The 21,038-nt window shown below is 40.1% G+C and overlaps 2 protein-coding genes across 2 annotated transcripts; one reads left to right on the top strand and one right to left on the bottom strand.

Moving 5' to 3' along the window:
* Positions 1-304: 304 nt before the first annotated feature.
* Positions 305-1,642, top strand: LOC5569801 (cuticle protein 5). The gene is made up of 2 exons (XM_001652955.2): positions 305-435; positions 556-1,642. Exons 1-2 carry the CDS (start codon positions 424-426, stop codon positions 1,114-1,116), a joined length of 573 nt encoding a protein of 190 aa, XP_001653005.2. The 5' UTR covers positions 305-423; the 3' UTR covers positions 1,117-1,642.
* Positions 1,643-16,435: 14,793 nt separating this feature from the next.
* LOC110674861 (pupal cuticle protein-like) lies at positions 16,436-18,039 on the bottom strand. Its single transcript, XM_021839373.1, has 2 exons — positions 17,899-18,039; positions 16,436-17,771 (listed from the first exon to the last, which is right to left on the bottom strand). Exons 1-2 carry the CDS (start codon positions 17,908-17,910, stop codon positions 17,196-17,198), a joined length of 588 nt encoding a protein of 195 aa, XP_021695065.1. The 5' UTR covers positions 17,911-18,039; the 3' UTR covers positions 16,436-17,195.
* Between the last annotated feature and the right edge of the window lie 2,999 nt (positions 18,040-21,038).

The following is a 21,038-nucleotide window of genomic DNA, read 5'->3' on the forward strand; positions in this document are numbered from 1 at the left end:
CATCATGCATGGTTAACCAAAACTGAAATGTGGCCTTGCTTCCGTCCCGAAAATAAACGGTTAATTTTTACTCGCAAACTAATTACCACCGAAAGATACATTGAGACGTAGGGAGAGAGAGAGAGCGATGCATGCTAGCTAACCAAAGTAGCCACTGATGCACGAAGACCATGCAGCAACCGCCCGGCAAAAGCGTCGAAGGTGGCAACGGCAGGGCCTACTATGTGTGCAAAATTTTTGAAAGTGACCAGCATGGTTGAACAGCATAATCTGTATAAAACTGCTTCCTCAGCACCCGGAAAGGCACAGTCCGCGAACAGTCCTCGTCCGACTTAGATCAACCAGGAGGTTCGCGCTTAGAGAAGCACTCAATAGTTCTATCAAGTGTTGTCCGTTGCTTTGCAAAGTTCACCGAGTTCAACAATGAAGGCCTTTGTAAGTAGTTTGGAGGGAAAGTGTGATTAAAAGAAGCATACGTATGGACTATTTAAAGTGAGTTTAAGTGAAGTCGAAGAATACTCATAGATTGTTGTGGTTACTTCTTGCTCCTTCCAGGTGTTGGGATCAGTGCTGCTGGTGGCTTCGGTATGCTCCGGATCATACATTCCTCACGATACTCCTGAAGTGGCCGCTGCCAAGGCTGCTCACTTTGCGGCTCATGCTGCTGCCGGAGTCGGTTCAGGTGGCCATCACTGGGATCACCACGAAGCCCCTATTCAGAAGTGGCACGGACCGATCCACATTCCAAAGATCCACAAGGGCGTCCCAGTCGAAACCCCCGAAGTTCAGCATGCCAAGGCATTCCATGCTGCCGCTTATGCCAAGGTCGCCGGATACGCTCACCACGATGACCATTATGATGAACACCATGACGCCCACCACGTCCCAGTTCATCATGAAGGCGGAGCCTGGCACGGACCCATCCATATCCCAAAGATCCACAATGGAGTCCCAGTCGAAACCCCTGAAGTTCAGCATGCCAAGGCATTCCACCTGAACGCTCTGGCCAACGCTGGTGCTCACTCCTACGGACCTTCCTCTTGGGCCGAACAAGGTCAAGGACACGAAGATGATGGCTCATACAAACCCCATTTGTACGAGTCGGAACAGTACTAAATAAGTCCCCATTCCACCAATGCCAAACCTCATAGGAATTAGCCACTTGTAAAATACTCATCACTCTGTCCATGCCTGATGCCTTGGAGCTATTACTGTAAAAAAAACGACAGCATTTCACAAACGCATGTGCACGCGCCGTATTCTTCACCGCAACTATTGAGTGCCTCGTAGAATTGTCAAACCGGAAGAATTCTCCCACAAATATCACGCAGCCGACCATCGAAGTCAACATCCATCGAAGTAGCCTGCGCCTGAAGTCCCGATTTGTGGGAGTAGCTTCAAACGAACGCTTAGAAACGCCAGATCGATCGAAGACTGCTTAGATCCAAGTCTGTACAAGGTTCAAGAGCAACATCTAAAAATCTCGACGAGATTCCAAAGAAAAAGAAGAACATAGAGAAGAAGGCCATGTGAGACGACGACACCTTTTCGCACAGCCGTGTACCTGCCTTGTAATTGAAACTGTTAAATGAACTGAACGATAAATACTACCAAATGCAAAGCAAAGATTTAAAGAATCCTACCTTTTGTGCTCTTTTCACTGCAAACCGATCTGTGATGACATTTCGTTTCTTCCAATTTGGCATCAAACTTACAGAGTTTCACGCAAGAGAGATTGCTGACAGCTCTGGTGCCTACACTTTCAAAGCTGTGTATTGATCATAGAAAAAAAAAAAACACTTGCTACACGCCTTTGCAGGTTCAGGCACTAAATGAGTAAACAAGTTGATAAGCCAAGGAAAAGGATGTACAGTAGAGTGATACAAATTTTAAAATTTTGGCTCCCCTATGCTTAAACGATTTTTATTATGGTAAATAGCATCCTCCCAAAGTTTGAAGTGATTCGTAACAAATTTGACTGTGCACACGCCATTTGAAGTTTATATGGAGATTACTATGAAAAACGCCAACTTTTTGTGTGCAGGCCTCTATCTCTTCGATATAATATTCTATGGAAAAGTGAAAAACCTCTGCTCATGCACAATCCTTTCAGCTACAACTTTGCTGAAGACCACATTTTGATAGGACTTAAGGGTGAATTGGTATTCCTAATCAGAAACTGGGTTTGCATTTTGCATGCTTAACCAACTGCTCGGCAGGCAACATTGGTGCTCCTGGCGGGTAGAATAGATCAAAGTAATCCAGGCTACTATGTTCTACAGCAAAACAGCAGTGTTGCTCTAAAAGTAATTGAATGATCATCTCAGCATGATTTAGACTTTGTTATCACTAATAACAAATTATCCTTACATCCCACCAAAATGTGGTCTTCGGCAAAGTTGTAGCTGGGAAGTTTTCACATGAGATGAATGTGTTCACTTTTCCATAGATTATTATGACGAGCAGTTAGAGGACTGAACACAAAAGGTTTGCCTTTTCCATAGTAATTTCCATATAAACTTCAAATAGCGTGTGTACAAAAGAATTTCTTCCGAATCACTTCAAATTTTCACTTTTCAAATAATTGACATCGTTTAAGCATAGGGGAGCAAAAACTTCAAAATTTGCATCAGTCTAATGTACAGTCGACTCTCCACATCTCGATGTTCTACATCTCGATATCTCTCCTTATGTCAATGATTGCTTCGGTCCCTTCATTCTGCATACGATTTCTCTCTCCATATTTCGATATCCTCCTTATCTCGATATCTCCATATCTCGATGTGTTCCTGTTGATTTTTGTTCCCAATTTTCTCTCCATATGTCGATATGAACATTATCTAAGGTTACTAGACCAGATTTAAGCGATTCAGAACAATTTGGAAACTCGAAATGAAGTTTGTTTGTTTATTGTTTCCCTAGTAACGGAGTGATTTTCAATCTAGTGTTCATTAAATCAATATTCTTTGTCTCGATCACTCCCTATCTCGATGGTCCTTTCGATATCGAGATGTGGAGAGGCGACTGTATTATTTATTTTTAAGAAAGGGTTTATAGGCCTCTGCACTGTTTTGATTTTGTATGGGATTTTGACATGTACTGGCCTTGTTGTTTACAAATTTCATGGGAGAATGAAAGAGATGGATGGATTTTTGTGCAGAGCCCCATTCGCTCATAAAAAATAAAGTAGTCCATTTTACGAGACGTTTTTGACCAGCTGATCGCTTATTTTATGAATAAAAATTTGACAGGATGCGGTTTCGTAACGTGTGAAAGTACCGTAAAGTGCCGTAATTCAGCGCAGTTAACGAATAAAACATTTCAAATGCTTATTTAAAAATTAGTTTTGCATCAACAAAAAAGCTTTATGGGTGGATCGCTAGCAAATCTGTTTTAGATTATGGCAAAAATATAAACTAGACTGTATTCACACGTTACAATTGTGATTTTTTTTAAATAGTTCACTCGTTGAAATTGCTTAATTCCGCGCATTTTTTCAACGCTTTTCCATATTCCGCGCAGAAGAATGCCTAATTCCGCGCACTTGCAAAACAATTAAATTAACATTAATTTTGTATAAGGCAGCATTCATTCATTACGTAACGCTGAAATTGAACATTTTCAACCCCCTACCCCCCTCCACAACACTTTTTGTATGAAAAAAAGTAATGTTTTGTATGAGCCGTAACGTAGACTTTTTTATAATTTTTTGACTATCACATGAAATAAGGATAAACATTTGTTATAGTCTTTTCCTGAGACGAGACTCGAGAAGACGGTCTTCTTATTCTGTCATTGCTGAGTTTTTTACTTATTCCTCTGTGTTTGTATCAATCATGCGCAAACCCTCACATGAACATCCCAGCAAATATGCAATTGCGATTGCATCACACCGAAACATAAAAAGCCTTTGAAGTGAAATTTTATGCCAGAAAAAGTTGCAGACATTTGAAACAACCTTAGTCTTGTGTTTAGATTTATCAGCAGCTTTGGAAAAACTGCTCCGAACACTGAGGTTTTTATAACAGTTTATTTTGAATACAATACTTTTCAATTTTTCAGCATTTGGACGTTTCGCGACTGCGGAGACGTTGATATTTTTTCCTTTTCCATGTCAGCTTTGGGGTTGCATGTTATTCCAGAAGAAATTTCAAAAAAATATGCAGTTTGGCGAAATCGCCCCGACTACCTCTACACACTTAAATTATTTTACCGTAATCTCAACAGCTGATCAGTTCGGTAAAATAAAACACCGTAATTCCGTCGAAATTCAACGGATTGCGGTAAAATTTTACCGAAAACTGTAAAAAATTACCGTACTCCGTTAATTTATTTCACTGACATTTTCAGCTGTTGGGATTACGTTGAATTTCAAGGATTCATGTTAAATAATTTAAGTCTGTATATTCGTATTCTGCACTGTTCATACAATAACAAATGTTTATGGACCTTGGTTTTGGACAAACTTTTCCTCCCACCATGAATGACCACGTGGTTTCTGAACGGCCGCTAGTTTCCCTGTAAGTGGGCTTTCCCGATATTCCGGTTGTTTGCGAAACGTATTTATGCATGAAAATACTTTCTCAGATAAATATTCAGCTGTGAAGACCAATATAACATGTTTTACTTGTTTGTTGTTCTGTAAATAGCAGTGCGCGGAATTAGGGACTTATGAAAAATGACGTGCCCTAATGCCGCGCAATACTTTTTGGGATAAATCTCAAAAATTATGCTAATATTTAATAAGATTTCATAGAAGCATCATGAAACACATCGGTAGCAAGTAGTTTCATAGAATATTGCATAAATAACAAAACATTTTCAATATAAAATTCACGTTTGTTTGTGTTCTACAGTCTTAGCACGGACGCTAAGGAAATTGAAAAAATGGCGTCTGCTCAGACGGGCCTCCACTGATTATTTTTTTACGCCGCGAAAAATTGCTCTATTTACTTTTATTTGTGATTCAAACTTATTCTAAATCAAAGTAGCATCAAAAGGCGTTAAAAGTTGCTGCAGTATTGATGTGTATTTCCATATGTAAATAATTTTGTATGAAATGCGCGGAATTAGGCAATGCGCTGAATTAGGGCACTTTACGGTAACAGCAATATGATCAGTGTTGTCGTTTCGTAAAATGGACTATTTACACCGTCTTCAACCGAAGGCTGCACAAACTGAACAATAATTTGGTAATGGACAACACAAAACACCCAGTGATGAATTTTTCGTTTGACGAAAAGATTCCTGCGACTGGAGCGGGAATCGAATCCACGCCTCGTGGCATTCACAGTTCATCTAAACGTTTGACGCCGTTAACCCTCAAAGTTTACTCTTCTCAATGACCAGTTCATCCTCATTCATTCTAGGAGAAATGTATTAAATTTGTTCGATAAGAAGTATATGAATGCGGATGAACTGGTCGTGCAAAATTTAATAGTTTTCCTAACAAAATGGTCTATTCCACCGGTGAACTGAATTCACTCGATCCATGAATTTTGACGCTTGAGCGGGCTCGGAACATGTGGAGAGCATTTGGAAGCATGCACCGCTCAAGTGTCAACATTCTTGGACCGAGCTCCCCGTATAACCCATTTCCCCGAAAATGTTTTGGCACTAATAACTGTCTTAACCTTACATTATGTAGCCCACAGACACTCAGACGGTTTGACCAACATTGACTCCGCCCCCAGGTTGATGCTCATGTTGGTGCTATGTTTGAACGTGTGTGATGCTGCTTGACGAACCAATTTGACAGTTTGTGAAATACGTTTGATGGTTGACGAATCGGTCGGCCAAAATCAAACGAGTTTGATTTCACTCAAACCGCTAGCGGGCGGAGCAAAGTGTTTGAAGAACTGATCGTACCGTCTGTAGGGATGTTGCACGAACATCGTCGTCGGCATGTCAAATTGTAGCTTCGACATCCCATGAACTGCCGATGCCAGATGGGTGGCAAGTCAAAATGCGTGAATTTAAACAGCGTCCAGTAATGTTGATCTAGCAAATGTGCGCTCTTGTGATGTTTCTATTTACTCCACTGCCGTTTACCCACAACCTTTAAACTATTTCTTTAGCAAATACACCAGCAGCTCTACCGGATTCCACCTAAAGTTCAGTACGGAACTCCTCCAAGGATTGTACCAGGAATTCCTACAAGGAATCCATCATGAATTTTTCCAGGAATGGGATTTCTTTTAAATTTCTTTCAAGGATTCTATCAGAGGTACTTCTACAGATTCAATCATGAGTTCTACGAAAGATCACATCAGCAGTTCTATAAGGGTTTCCATTAGGAATTTCTCTAGGGATTCCATCGGAGGTATCTCTAGGAATTCCATCAGAAGTTCCTTCAGGGATTACATCTGGAATTCTTCCAGGGATTCCATTAGGAGTTTCTTCAGGAATTCTACCTGGAACTTCTCTAGGAATTCCATCAGGAGTTCCTCAAACAATTCTATCAGAAATTTCTCCAAGGATTTCACCAGGAGTTCCTTCAGTGATTCCACCTGGAATTCCTCCAGGGATTCTGTTTGGAATTCCTCTAGGGATTCCAACAGGAGTTCTTCTAGGGATCCTATCAGGAATTCCTCCAGGGATTCCATCAAGAGTTCTTATCAGGAGTATTTTTAGGGCTTCCATCAGAGTCCTCCTGGGGATTTAATCAGCAGTTCCTCCAGGGATTGCATCCAAAGTGTCTTCTGAGATTTTACCAGGAATCCTTCAAGAGATTATATTAGGAGTTCCTCGACGAATTTAATCAGGATTTCTCCTAGGGATATCATAAGGAATCCCTTAATTTCTCCAGGGATTTCAACAGGAGTTCCTATAGGAATTCCATCAGGAAAGATTCTGGGAATATATCAGAAGTTCCTCAAATTATTCCATCAGGAATTCCTTCAAGAATATCTTTGGGAATTCCTCCAGGGATTCCATCAGAAGGTCCTATAGGGATTGTATCAGGAGTCCCCCGAGGAATTCTATCAGGATTTTTTCAAGACATATCATAAGGAATTCCTCTATTTTTATTTAGGATTTTATCAGCAGTTCCATCAGGAATCTTATCAGGAATTTCTCCAAGAATTTCATCACGAGTTTCTAGGTATTCCATCAGGAGCTCGTAGGGATTCCATCAGGAGCTCTTCAAGGGATTTTATTAGAAGTTCCTCCAATGATTCCATCTGGAATTCCTTCAATGATATCTCTAGGAATTCTTCAGGAGTTGCTCCAGGGATTTCATTAATAGTTCCTTCTGAGATTCCATTTGGAATTCTTCCAGAAATTCTATCAAGAGTTCCTCCAGAGATTATAACAGGAGTTCCTCGAGAAATTTCATCAGGATTTCTTCTAGGGATATCATAAAGAGTTCCTCTAGGGATTCTATCAGGAGTCCCATCAGGAATCTTATAAGGAATTCCTCCAGGGATTCACCAGGAGTTCCTCTAGAGATTACATCAGAAATTTCTTCAGAGATTCGACCTGGAACTCCTATAGGGATCACATCATAAGTTCTTCTAGGGATTACATTATGAGTTCTTCTGGGGAATGCATCTGGCGTTCTTCTACGGATTTCACCAGGAGTTCCATCAAGGATTTCATTAGAAGTTCCTTCAGATATTCCATCTAGAATTCTTCCAGGGATTATATTCAAAAGTTTCTGGAATTATATCACGAGCTCCTTTAGAGATTCTGCCTGGAATTCCTACAGGGGTTCTTCCAGAAGTTTCTTTCCGTCAGAAGTTCTTTTGAAGGTTGCACCTGGAATTTCTCTAGAGATAATATAAAGGATTGCTTAAAGAATTCCACCAGGATTTCTTCTTGGGATTTTATAAAGAGTTTTGCCAGGCATGTTACCAGCAATCTCTCCAGGAATTCTTCCTAAGATTTTACCGGAAATTTCTCATAAGGATTTTATCAACAAAATTACTCTAGAGATTCTATCGGGAATTTCTCAAAGAATTATCACGGAATATCTCCAGAGATTCTTGAGGATTTCCTGGAATCAATTCTGCAATTTTACCAAAAATTTCTTATAAAGATTTCACAAGTAATTTGGGAATCCATCAGTATATCCCCAAGTGACTCTATGAGGGGATCCTCCTAGGATTTAAAAAAAAAGAATTCCTTCAGGGATTCCTCTGAGAATTCCTTCAGTGAATCCACCAGAAATTGGTTCGAAAATTTTGCAAGGATTTCCTCAAGGGATTCCAACTAAAAATTCTCCTGATTCCACCAGAGGTTCATAAATGGATTGGATCAGGAATTCGCTCAGGCAATTCTCCATGATTTCCATCAGGAAAATCTTCAAGGATTTCAGCTGAAATTATCATGGGGGTTCCACTAAAAATTCTTTAATGAACTTCACCAATTTTTTTTCCGGTGGTTTCACTGAGATTTCACAAAAATCTTCTAGAAGTTCTTCCAAAACATTATGGAAAAAATCCTTAAGTTCCTTCAGAGACTTCATCAGTATTTTCTCCAACTATTTTTTTCCGGAATTTTTCGAGAGTGGAGTTTTTTAAGAAATTTCACCAGCAGTTTTTTAAGATAATCTTCCCGGGTCAACACTATGAATATCAATAGAGTTTCGCTAGAAATTCTTTACCAGAAAAATTTGATGTAGCTTCGCCAGAAGTTCTACCAGAAAATACTTCAATGCTTTGACTAGGATTTCCCTTCTTAGAATTTTTCAGGATTATCAGATATTCCTCCAGGGTATTATTAAAAAATATCCACAATTTCAAATGATTTTTTTTTCTGAAAACCACGAGAGAATCGACCAGGGATTTCACGAAATTCTGAACTAAAAATGCTTTCTTTGTCTACTCTAAATATTCCATTAAAAAGACATCTTCAAAATTCCATAAGATTATTCCTCCATGGATTCCACTTATATTTACTCAGAAGGTTATACAAAGCATTTCTCTAAATGCCGTCAGGTTGAATCCTTTGAAGTATTTTTTTGGAAAATTTCTGGAAAAAATCATAGAATAATTTATTGTGAAATCCTTGTAAAAATCACCAAAGAAAACACTGGAGACAGCCTTTGTGGAAATTCCTTAATACATCTCTGGAAGAACTTTTAATGCAATCCCTGAAGAAGTTCCTACATGATTCTCTAAGGCAATTCCTGGTGGATTCCTTTGAAAAAATCCTCTAAGAAATGCTGAAAGAAAATGATGGATAAATTCCTTTAGGAATCCTGGTAGATTCTTGAAGAAATTCCTTCAAAAATTCAAGGTAGAATGCCTCGTAGGTTCCCTTAAGGGATACAAGGAAGAATCTTTGAAGGAAAAACTGGAAGAATTCATAAAACAATCTATTGAAGATTCCCTAGAAGAATCCCCTGAAAGTAATCTGGGGGAACTTCTCGAAAAATTGCAAGCGGAATTTCTGAAGGAATTCCTGGTGAAATCCCGTGTATGAAGTTTTTTTTTTAATTCTTTTGCAGTATTTCTTACTGAATTCCCAGAGGCTTCCTGGTGGAATTCCTGAAGGAATTCCTTAATAAATCTTTGTCGAAATTTTGAGTACAATCACTGTAAAAATTCCTGTAAAAGTATTTCTGTAGGATTTTTTGAAGGAATTTCTAGCAAAAATCGTGTAGGAAGAATGTTTAGATTAATCACTGAAGGACTTTTAGAAGTATTCCTAGGGAAAGATTTTTGATGCATAGGAGAAATTCCTGGCGGAATTTTTGATGGAATTCCTGTCATAATTCCTTGAAGAGAGGGGGGTTGGTTATTCATTGAGCAATCTCTCTGAAAATTTCTAGATGAATTCTTGGGGGAAGCGCAGGAAAAAAAAAACCTTTAAAGAATCTATATAGAATTTCTTGAAGTTTCGCTGAAAAAAAATCCTAAATTAATCTTTGGAGGATATTTTCGTGGAATTCTTGAAGGAAGCATTGAATGAATAAATCCGTTGGGAAGTTTTTGGATAAATCTCTGGAGGACTCTGTAGAAACAAAATTACAAGAAAGAATCGCTGAAGATATAACTTTGGTGGAATTTAAGGAGGATTCCTAGAAGAACCCCTAAAAAAAGCTCTGGTGAAATCCTTATGGGAATTTCTGGTGATATATTTATTGAGAAGTATCTGAAAGAATTTGAATGATTGATGAAATCCTAGGATATAATTTTAAGAGGAATTCCTAAAGAAATCTTTGAAAAATTGTTATAGCAATCTCAGGAAGAATTCTTGGAGTCAGCTTTGAAGTAAACTCTGAAAAATTACTGAAAAAATCACTTGAGGATTTTTTTGATCTTTGAGTAGAGGAACCTTTGAAGGAATCTGCCTGAAGAGTTTTCCCCGGAGGAATTTCTAGGTAAATCTGTGGATAAATTTCTAGAGGAATTGTTGATAAAATTCCTGGTAGAATCCCAGGAAGAATTTCTGGTGGAATCCCTAGTATAACCAAGACTTCAAAGTAGAATAACTAGAGGAAACCACTAAAGACTCTGGATATAATCTTTGAAGAAATTACCATAGCCATTCTCATATCGATGACTGTTCAGAATAATCCCCGACGAGATCCCTCATAATTTTAGAGTCCTGGCGGAATACTTCGTGCGAATTGAAATTGGAATTCCTCATCAATATCCATTTCTGTCGGTACCTAAATTCTGAAAGTTCTGCTCTTCCTCACTACGATTATTGCCGTAGAAATATTCACCCCCACAGCCACAGAAATCGAAAAAAAAAAATAACAATCACATATGCACTAGACTTGCCGAGAGCATTCAAAACATGCGAAGAAATATGGTGTTGCTGCAACGAACTTTGACAGTTGGTCAAACGGTTGCAGCAACATAAATCGGTTTGACTAACTTGGGGGCGGAGTCAATGTTGGTCAAACCGTCTGAGCGTCTGTGGGCTGAATTACAGAGTGATGAACGACATCTGATTTGCGCCCTACACGGAGCCACAAATCAACCCAACTTTGACTTCTTTTGACGCAATTTGGCTCTTCCGTGGGATAACCCAAATTAGGGTTAACTGACATACATCTATCATTATGTAGTTTACGTTTGACAACAGCGAAAAAACCAACAACCCTGTGCAAAAAATATAAGCCTATTCACAAGACGTTTGAAATCAGCTGATCGGGAAGCTCTTTGACAGTTCTTCCATGGAAATGACAGCCTTGTGTTAGCACTGGTCCTCCACCGATGTAAACAAATGCATAGACGGACCTGTCACATGAAAAGGCCTATTGGCAGTTTTTCGAGTTTCACTGTCTTCGGCATCTTTGGTAATATATCATATGGGGTTGTGCTACTTTTCCCCGAATGTCGTTTCCCCGAACGCCAGTTCCCCGAATATCCCGTTTCCCCGAATAACCCACTTCCCCGAAAAGTTTTTGGAACTCATAATTTTCATATCTTTATACATTTCAGGGTGGTGAACATACTGGTCATCTGATATAATGGTTATCACGTCCAATGGTATGGGTGCCCTAGTGTAGATGTAGTTGTGAACCTTAGAGGAAAACAATATGCACTCCGTCTCGAAAAACACCCAGAATCCGGGTGTAAATTTTTCAAATTGGGTAATATTTCCATATGCATTGTGATGAGTCTGGAATGCGTGTGCAAGTTTCTTTGAGGAAAACAAAAACAAATCGTGTATGACGAGCGTATGCTAATCTACGTGTGTTCAAATGTCACTAAGCTCTATGCACCCTTCTTTATTTGATTAGCAGTTCTTACGAGTTTTACCGTCCTCAGCATTTTTGGCTACATGTGTATAGCCAAGAACGTCCAAATACCTCCTTCGATTGATTGCTAATCGTTCTTTCTAATTCACCATCCTGCCACTGAAAACTATTTATGCGCCTATTTGATCTGCTCCTTTTTTCGGGAAAGCGGGTCATTCGGGGAAATGGCATTCTGGGAAACAGGTCATTTTGGGAACTGGCGTTCGGGGAACTGACATTCGGGGAAACAACATTCGGGGACAAGTAGCACAATCATCATATGGGCGTATCTGCAGCGATAGATTTCTCTTCGACGATTTTCTCTTTCCATTTATTGCCAATTGACACGTTTATGTCTAGGATTTGTCGCATCAAACTTAAAATGTTCCACTACGGTGGCTATAGGGTAATGACTGTTTATTTTGTTCTCAAACGCTAACAGTTTGCGCCAGCGGCAAAAATTACAGACAACAACCTTTGGAACATTCAGTTTCTCTTACCGGCCACCGAGCGGTGACACTGATGTTTGTATTCCTCTCACTGATCGCGCTACGCTGGATTCTCAAATTTTTCAAACTTTTAACACAAGCGCATGGAAGAATGGTAGTCGGAGAACTGTCAAAACGTATGGAAAATAATGAAAAACGTAAATTGCTTGCAATTAGGAAACTGGATCAAAACAGTAGTGATTAGATATCAAGTATAAAGTGAATACATAACTTTTTGTGTTTAGTTCATCTTCCGTGGTGCTTTCTTTGCTTCAGGATTTTGTTTTTACTACCATTGAAAAAGAGCCATCTATTGCTTTTTCAGTTTTGAATATCGCCCTATTGCAACTTACCTACATAATAGATTCATTTTCCAAGTGTATTTTTGTGAAAGCTTTTGTGATACGTCTATTTGTACACCAAAAATTCAATAGAACTACTGTCTTTTGAAGAATAACCTAAGTTCAATAATTCACCTTGCACTGCTTTCTCCGGATTCTCATGGACGGAGACGTGCCGAGTAAAATCTGATTAGCGATCGACTAATTACGACACATTACGATTCAAAATTCTTTCCGACCCTCTGAGTGATTCACTTTACCGGACACTTAGTTACACTAAGGAAAACCTTCGTACATCTTCACTGAAGGATTTCGTTCCAAGCACACGCCGTAAAACCTCTATTATTCACGATATTTCATGAAATTCCCTCAACGACCGCATCTAATTGAGAACGTACCGTCGTGCGGGGTGACATTGGGCCTAGGGGGTGACTTTGACCGCCCTTTTCGATGCATCTCATGGCTAAGGTGGGTTTCAAAAAACCAAACCATGACCATTCAGTGGCTATTTATAACGTATTCTTGCAACATGCTACATTGTTTTTATTATTCGGGTTTTAGTTTGCTGTAAAAATCTTGGCCCAAAGTCACCCTTATGGACCAATGTCACCCCGCACGACGGTAAGCAAAGTTTTTCATCGTCCGGACAGAGAAAAAGAAAACTTCCCGCATAGAAAAATACAGTTTGTTGTATGTTCAAAACAATAACTATCTTCTATCTGTTAATGTGAATGTACCACAATCAGTTGCTATTCTGTCGAACAATATGAAAACAAAAGTTTCAGACTATAAAGAATGGTTTGATCAAATTATATCAAACAGTAACATTCTTTGATATTGATCCGATATTGTTGAACAATATAAGGATGAAATTCGGGAGGAACTGTGGGCATGTAACGTAACCATTTCTGAAATGGGTTGCCTGTTTAAGTTTTCTGACACACTTACACTTGTACATGTAACAATAATTTACCGTTTTTTAACAGTTCGTCAAACAGTTCCACGCATTAGTGTCTGAGTTTGTTTGAGTCGATGCAACAATTTCATTATTTTGCTGGACACGCATATAAAAATTCACACAAGGATTTTCTGGGTTCCATCAATAAATATCAATACTAATTATTATTTAATTCTTCCTTCGGCTTTTAGTACCTATTCGACGCAGAAAAGTTAAAAGATTAAAATTTGCATGTGTTTTGTACGATATAAACGAGTTGATTTTTTTTCTGTCACTGTGTGAACGTACAATATTACTGCGATAATTTATTTAAGGGTGCAAGTAGTCAAGTTTGTTTTGTTGCTCGTAAGTCAGGCCCATGGCCCGGTCGACTTTGGGCTCATTCAAATATTACGTAACGCAAAATTTATCAATTTTAGACCCCCTCCCACCCCCACGTAACAGCTTTTGTATGGAAAATTTTAAATTTTTGTATGGACCGTAACACTATGTAAGACCCCCTCCCTCCCCCTGTTGTGTTACGTAATATTTGAACGGTCCCTTTTAGCGTAGTCAACATCTCCATGTGTTTACCCATTTTCGGGTAATTTGAATCGAGAGTGCAATCAGAATGCGAAGTTTTGTTTAATGTTTATGATCCATAATCGAGCAAGAGTCGCAATCAAATCACTGGTTGCTTGCTTGGAGGCTTGCAGGATGCCTTTTAATGTTTGCTCTCCTTCCAAAACCATCGAAATGTTGAATGTGCTTCGACTTTTTGGCACATTATTAGCTAATTTAACAATATCAAAAATTTATAATCAAACCATAGCAAACAATTAAACAAAACAATGGTCTTTATTTTCACAGTTCTTACAACTGACAGTGGGCGATATTCACTTATCGCCCGGGACATCCTGGCTACGAAGAACACTGTGTATCGATATATGGTGGTCATGGGCCTGTCGTAAGTGGAGTAATCCGGCCAAAACTTTTGCTTCCGTTCCGTCGCGTCGGCCAAAAACATTCGGGACAGAGTCTGGTCCATTGCGTCTGTAAGCTGTCGACAATTCTTCCGCGCTGAAGTCGCCCTGCTGAACGTCTACGGCTCTTCCGAAATCCCCAGTCAAACAGTAGGATTTTTTCCAGCTTTCGAGTAGTCAAGGAAGAAGTGATTGAGTTAAATGGAGTATCAGCAAATTACCTCCTTTGCTGGAAATGAACAACGAGGATACGAGCAGATTGGTTACCATTTGGAACGCAACCTGACCATGGGACCACCGAATGCAGGATGTAATTGCAGATGAATTTTGTTCATCAGAAAGGAAACCAGTGGAAGTTCTTCCGTATGATAGACTGCCAGCTGTTACTAATTATGAATGCAATTTGAGGTAAGTGTTTATTATGGACCGAAGCACGAGTTCATTATGTGACGTTTGAGCGGTGCCGTGTTATTTACGTGACCATGGCAACGAGTGAATTTGGCACCGCTACGTCAAATTAGTGAACTCGTGCATTGGTCCATTGAAGGCAAAGAAAATTTTCTTATATTTCTTATTCATATTCTTTTAGCAGCATCTGTTCCAACGCCTTCTGAAAATAGTACCTATACTGGCTACGGATGTTACGGTTATGGACTTGCGGTGCCATCGGAAAGCGCAGTATGATGTGAAGATTGACGGAATAAATGCAGTCATTTTCTTCGATCAGATAATGAAAATATGCATAGATACACAACTTAAGTACAAACTTGACCAAGTTCGATTGATTTACTAATCAAAGTAAGTATTCTTATGTGAAAAAAATAAATAAATCAATTGAAACATAGACTCAAACACTGCTTTTGTGGATTTATTCTGGAAGGAAAACAGTGAGACAAGAGGTTCGTTTATCTTTTCCAAAAGATGTTTTTTAATACGTACATTCTTGTCGCGCTGTTCCTTATTCAATTTCTTCTTAAATTATTGTTTTCATGAGTTATGGTATAAATACAACAGCACTGTACGGTATAGGGTTTTCAATACAATAATTAATTTTATTTTTGTTTATTGTTATACTGTACTTAAATTGTTTCCTTTACAGTTTATTGAACGAAACCATGGATAGTATAACAATCATTTGGCAGACTGCAAACGACAAATTTTGTTCGAGAAAATCGGCGATTTTTAATGGTTACATAACTTAACCGCCCATTCCCCACATTGTAATTTACCCAATTACTATTTGCAAAACGGTCAAACCCGTTTCAGGTAGGGTGAGCTTATTGTTAATTTCCATGTTATATGAAATTGTTACGGTATTGTCGCAAACGGTTGTGAATAATACGGGAAACAGTACAGATATGGTTCACGAGTATGCGGGTTGTGCGCATCAATGTGAGCGTGTTGTTTGGTGTAGAAAACGGTTCTTTTGATTGCGGTGTTTCCGTTGCACTTTGAGTAACTGTCATGATTGTTCGTTCAAAAGGGGGTGTGCTTATAAGTCGGGGCTGTATTTCGATGGCACCAATGAATTTCGTGGATCTAGATATTCGAGTAAAACATATTATTACAACGTTGAAGTGTTGTATTTTGACCACAGTGACCACAGTGAGCCGTTAATAGTGGGACAAATCAAAACTGATTGCGACCGAAGTGAAAATGGATACGACGAATGTAGGCAACAGTAAGTAATTATTTTTAATAAGCCAGCGCCAAGGGCAAGAATTGTAGCAACTGTTTAGCGAAGGAAAGCATCGACGAAGAGAACCGATCATCGCAGATAACTGTATCAATTTCAAATCAAGGCTATGTTCCGATTGTTAAATTTTTGGGTGAGAGAGAAGGTGATTTTTTCGTGACGGACCCGTTCACGCTTCTATCCATTTTCGAAACTGGAATCCAAAACTGTCATCAAAATTCCTATTAATCAAATGTCATCTCAGTTTTATGGATCAAAACGTCTGTGCCATCAAAATTAAGAGAGATTTTTTTTGTTTCGCATTTGCTAGTTTTATTCAGTTCGCACAAAAGGTATGATTTTCAGATCTAGTATTGATACGACTGCGCAAAATGCTTTCAGTTATACACTCAAACAAACGGACTATGGAAATAGATAGAAACATCCTTTGGAAGCTCGCCACAAGAATGTCATAAATTTGCCTTAATATTTTTGTGGCAACCTGGAATCGAATCAAGAACCTTGCCATCGATAGGCCCGTTCGTACGCCACGTGCATATCAACGCCTTGATGCAATATTCGTTCCAGTCTTTATTAGGCTAAATGTATGAATTTCGATAGCCCAGTTCGCTGCGTGTAGTTGTCATCTAGGTTGTGATTCTTTATGGCTTTGAGCCTTTCAGTCTTATTCAGCTTTTTCTAAATATTTTCGTAAATTGTTTCTCTCCAACTGTATCCAGATTTTGATCTAAGCAACCTGGCGTTTCTACTTAGGCGTTCATTAGAAGCTACTCCCACAAATGTTGAATTCAGGCGTAGGCTACTCCGATGGATGTTGGTTACGATGTCGAACGCGTGACATTTGTGGGAGAATTCTTCCTGCTTGACTATTCTATGAAGCACTCAATAGTTGCGGTGAAGTTTGCAATGCGCGTGCACATGTGTGTTTGTGAAATGCTGTCTTTTTTACAGTAATCGCTCAAAGGCGCTAGGCATGGACAGTAGTGATGAGTATTTTACAAGTGGCTAGTTACTATGAAATATAGGAGTGTCTGACATCGGACGTGACTTATTTAGTGATGTGCAGACTCGTACAAATGCGGTTTGTAAGAGCCATCATCTCCATGTCCATGCGCGTTAGAGCTAGCATCGGCCTTAGCCAAAGCGTTCAGATGAGCGGCCTTAGCGTGCTGCACTTCTGGGGTTTCCACTGGAACTCCGTTGTGGATGACTGGAACGTGTTGAGGTCCATGCCATGCTCCACCTCCATGGTGAGCTCCAGCGTAAGCAGCTGGGGCCGAATGGTAAGCTGGAGCGTGGACAACTGGGGCGTGATATGGAGCTGGGGCATAGTGAGGTTGTGCGGCGACCTTAGCATAAGCAGCAGCGTGAGCAGCCTTAGCGTGCTGAACTTCTGCGGTTTCGACTGGGACGCCCTTCTGGATCTGTGGAATGTGAATCGGTCCGTTCCACTTCTGAACAGGGGCTTCGTAGTGACCACCACCCCAGTGATGAGCAGTTGGCGCTGGAGCAGCATGAGCGGCAATATGAGCGTGGACAGCAAAGTGAGCAGCCTTGGCAGCGGCCACTTCAGGAGTATCCTGAACTCCGTAGCATGCCGAAGCCATCAGCAGCACTGATCCCAACAACTAGAAGGATCAAGAAGAAACCACATCAATCTATTAGTAAATCACTGGAGGTTATTTCACTTGAGTTCACTTAGAAGAGTCCATATTTATCCATCTTGTAATCACTCAATCCCTCCAAACTACTTACAAAGGTTTTCATTGTTGAACTGGGTAAAATTTGCAAAGCAATACACAACACGTGATAGAACTATTGAGTGCTCCTGTAAGTGCAAACCTCCTGGTTGATCTGAGTCAGACGAGGACTGTTCGCGGACTGTGCCTTTCCCGGTGTTCGGTAAGCAGTTTTATACAGAACAGCCCCCAACAATCCGGACAATCATCCAAGTTGGCCAATTTCGAATGCATTGCACACGATGATCTTGGCAGGCGACGCTTTCGGCCTTCCCAGGCGTTGCATCTTCACCTGATCGAACGGTTTTCGTGCAGCAGCGCGTCGCACGGTGGAGTAGCGGGAACAAACTCGTGGCCATAAGTTCGGATATGAAAATAGATGATATTTTTGATCGCGCTTCACTTTACGTGTGTATGACGCATGTTGTTAAATTGAAGTGACGTAACTTAATTGTTTTTAATGGTTTTATAGGCTTACTATTCTCGCTTAATTTATGATCTCGCCCTAAAAGTCATTGCTAATCAAGTCTGTAGCTTGTTATTACTGAGCAAACGAATGGATTTACACGTTATTTCACAATGCTCTATCTCCCAGTGGTGATAATTTTCATAAATTTTCATAAGAATAATGAGCTCGGTTACCAATGGCTTTTAGGGCGAGATTATAAGTTATACAAGAATGATGGCCAAATTTTAATTTTTGTTTCAAACAACTGTTGCTTTTTCTTCTGTGTAGCTAAACTGACAGAAGTAAACAAAACAAGTCCAGAAAACAATAAATATAGTTCATTTTACAATACGCTTTTGAACAGCTGGTCGCTTATTTTATGAATGAATTTTTGACAGAAGACAGTGTCGTAACGTGTAAAAGTAACATCAATATCATCAGTGTTGTCGTTTCGTAAAATGGACTATTGGGTGAAAATTATTTAAGAAGTAATAATAAGTGGTTTTGCAAAAATAAGTGACTTAAGCTGTGATTTTTCAAAGGACGAATGCAACAATGTTGAAGATCTTTACTTATAAAGGAAATGAAACTCTTCTGCCATTGTGGGCACGGAACTATAGTGGAATTGTATTGTTATTTAACAATATACTGTGTTGATGTTACAATACGGTCAATGTTACAATAATGTTCTATAAAGTCATATTTTTTCTTGCAATGAATGTTGGTGCATGATTCTAGAGGCTCCAAAGAAACCTTCAGAGATTATTAACAATTTCCTCTATGATTTCACGAGAAAAAGCTCCAGGAGTTCTTCTAAGATAGCACAAAAGCTTCCAAGGTTCTGAGAAGAAGTTTTCAAGCTTTTGAAGAGAAATTTCTAAGCTTCCGAAGAGAAGCTTCCAAGCTTCCGAAAAGACGCTACCAAGCTTCCGAAAAGACGCTACCAAGCTTCTAAGGAGAAGCTTCCAAGCTTCTGAGGAGAAGCTTCCAAGCTTCTGAGGAGAAGCTTCCAAGCTTCTGAGGAGAAGCTTCCAAGCTTCTGAGGAGAAGCTTCCAAGCTTTTGAGGAGAAGCTTCCAAGCTTCTGAGGAGAAGCTTCCAAGCTTCTGAGGAGAAGCTTCCAAGCCTCTGAGGAGAAGCTTCCATGCTTCTGAGGAGAACCTTCCACTTTTCTGAGGAGAAGCTTCCACTTTTCTGAGGAGAAGCTTCCAAGCTTCTGAAGAGAAGCTTCCAAGCTTCTGAGGAGAAGCTTCCGAGCTTCTGAGGAGAAGCTCACAAGCTTCTGAGAAGAAGCGTCCAAGCTTCTGAGGAGAAGCTCCCAAGCTTCTGAGGAGAAGCTCCCAAGCTTCTGAGAAGAAGCTTCCAAGCTTCTGAAGAGAAGCTTCCAAGCTTCTGAAGAGAAGCTTCCAAGCTTCTGAGGAGAACCTTCCACTTTTCTGAGGAGAAGCTTCCACTTTTTCTGAGGAGAAGCTTCCAAGCTTTCTGAGGAGATTCAAGCTTCTGAGGAGAATTCCAAGCTTCTGAGGAGAATCTTCCAAGCTTCTGAGGAGAAGCTTCCAAGCTTCTGAGGAGAAGCTTCCAAGCTTCTGAGGAGAAGCTTCCAAGCTTCTGAGGAGAAGCTTCCAAGCTTCTGAGGAGAAGCTTCCAAGCTTCTGAGGAGAAGCTTCCAAGCTTCTGAGGAGAAGCTTCCAAGCTTCTGAGGAGAAGCTTCCAAGCTTCTGAGGAGAAGCTTCCAAGCTTCTGAGGAGAAAGCTTCCAAGCTTCTGAGAAGAAGCTTCAAGCTTCTGAGGAAGAAGCTTCCAAGCTTCTGAGAGAAGAAGCTTCCAAGCTTCTGAGAGAAGAAGCTTCCAAGCTTCTGAGGAGAAGCTTCCAAGCTTTCTGAGGAAGAAGCTTCCAAGCTTCTGAGAAGAAGCTTCCAAGCTTCTGAGAAGAAGCTTCCAAGCTTCTGAGAAAGAAGCTTCCAAGCTTCTGAGAAGAAGCTTCCAAGCTTCTGAGAAGAAGCTTCCAAGCTTCTGAGAAGAAGCTTCCAAGCTTCTGAGAAGAAGCTTCCAAGCTTCTGAGAAGAAGCTTCCAAGCTTCTGAGAAGAAGCTTCCAAGCTTCTGAGAAGAAGTTCCAAGCTTCTGAGAGAAGCTTCCAAGCTTCTGAGGAGAAGCTTCCAAGCTTCTGAGGAGAAGCTTCCAAGCTTCTGAGGGAGAAGCTTCCAAGCTTCTGAGGAGAAGCTTCCAAGCTTCTGAGGAGAAGCTTCCAAGCTTCTGAGGAGAAGCTTCCAAGCTTCTGAGGAGAAGCTTCCAAGCTTCTGAGGAGAAGCTTCCAAGCTTCTGAGGAGAAGCTTCCAAGCTTCTGAGGAAGAAGCTTCCAAGCTTCTGAGAAGAAGCTTCCAAGGTTCTGAGAAGAAGCTTCCAAGCTTCTGAGAAGAAGCTTCCAAGCTTCTGAGAAGAAGCTTCCAAGCTTCTGAGAAGAAGCTTCCAAGCTTCTGAGAAGAAGCTTCCAAGCTTCTGAGAAGAAGCTTCCAAGCTTCTGAGAAGAAGCTTCCAAGCTTTCTGAGAAGAAGCTTCCAAGCTTCTGAGAAGAAGCTTCCAAGCTTCTGAGAAGAAGCTTCCAGCTTCTGAGGAGAAGCTTCCAAGCTTCTAAGGAGAAGCTTCAAGCTTCTGAGGAGAAGCTTCCAAGCTTGTGAGGAGAAGCTTCCAAGCTTCTGAGGAGAAGCTTCC

This window comes from Aedes aegypti, chromosome 1, assembly GCF_002204515.2.
Source record: "Aedes aegypti strain LVP_AGWG chromosome 1, AaegL5.0 Primary Assembly, whole genome shotgun sequence".
Classification (NCBI taxonomy): domain Eukaryota; kingdom Metazoa; phylum Arthropoda; class Insecta; order Diptera; family Culicidae; genus Aedes; species Aedes aegypti.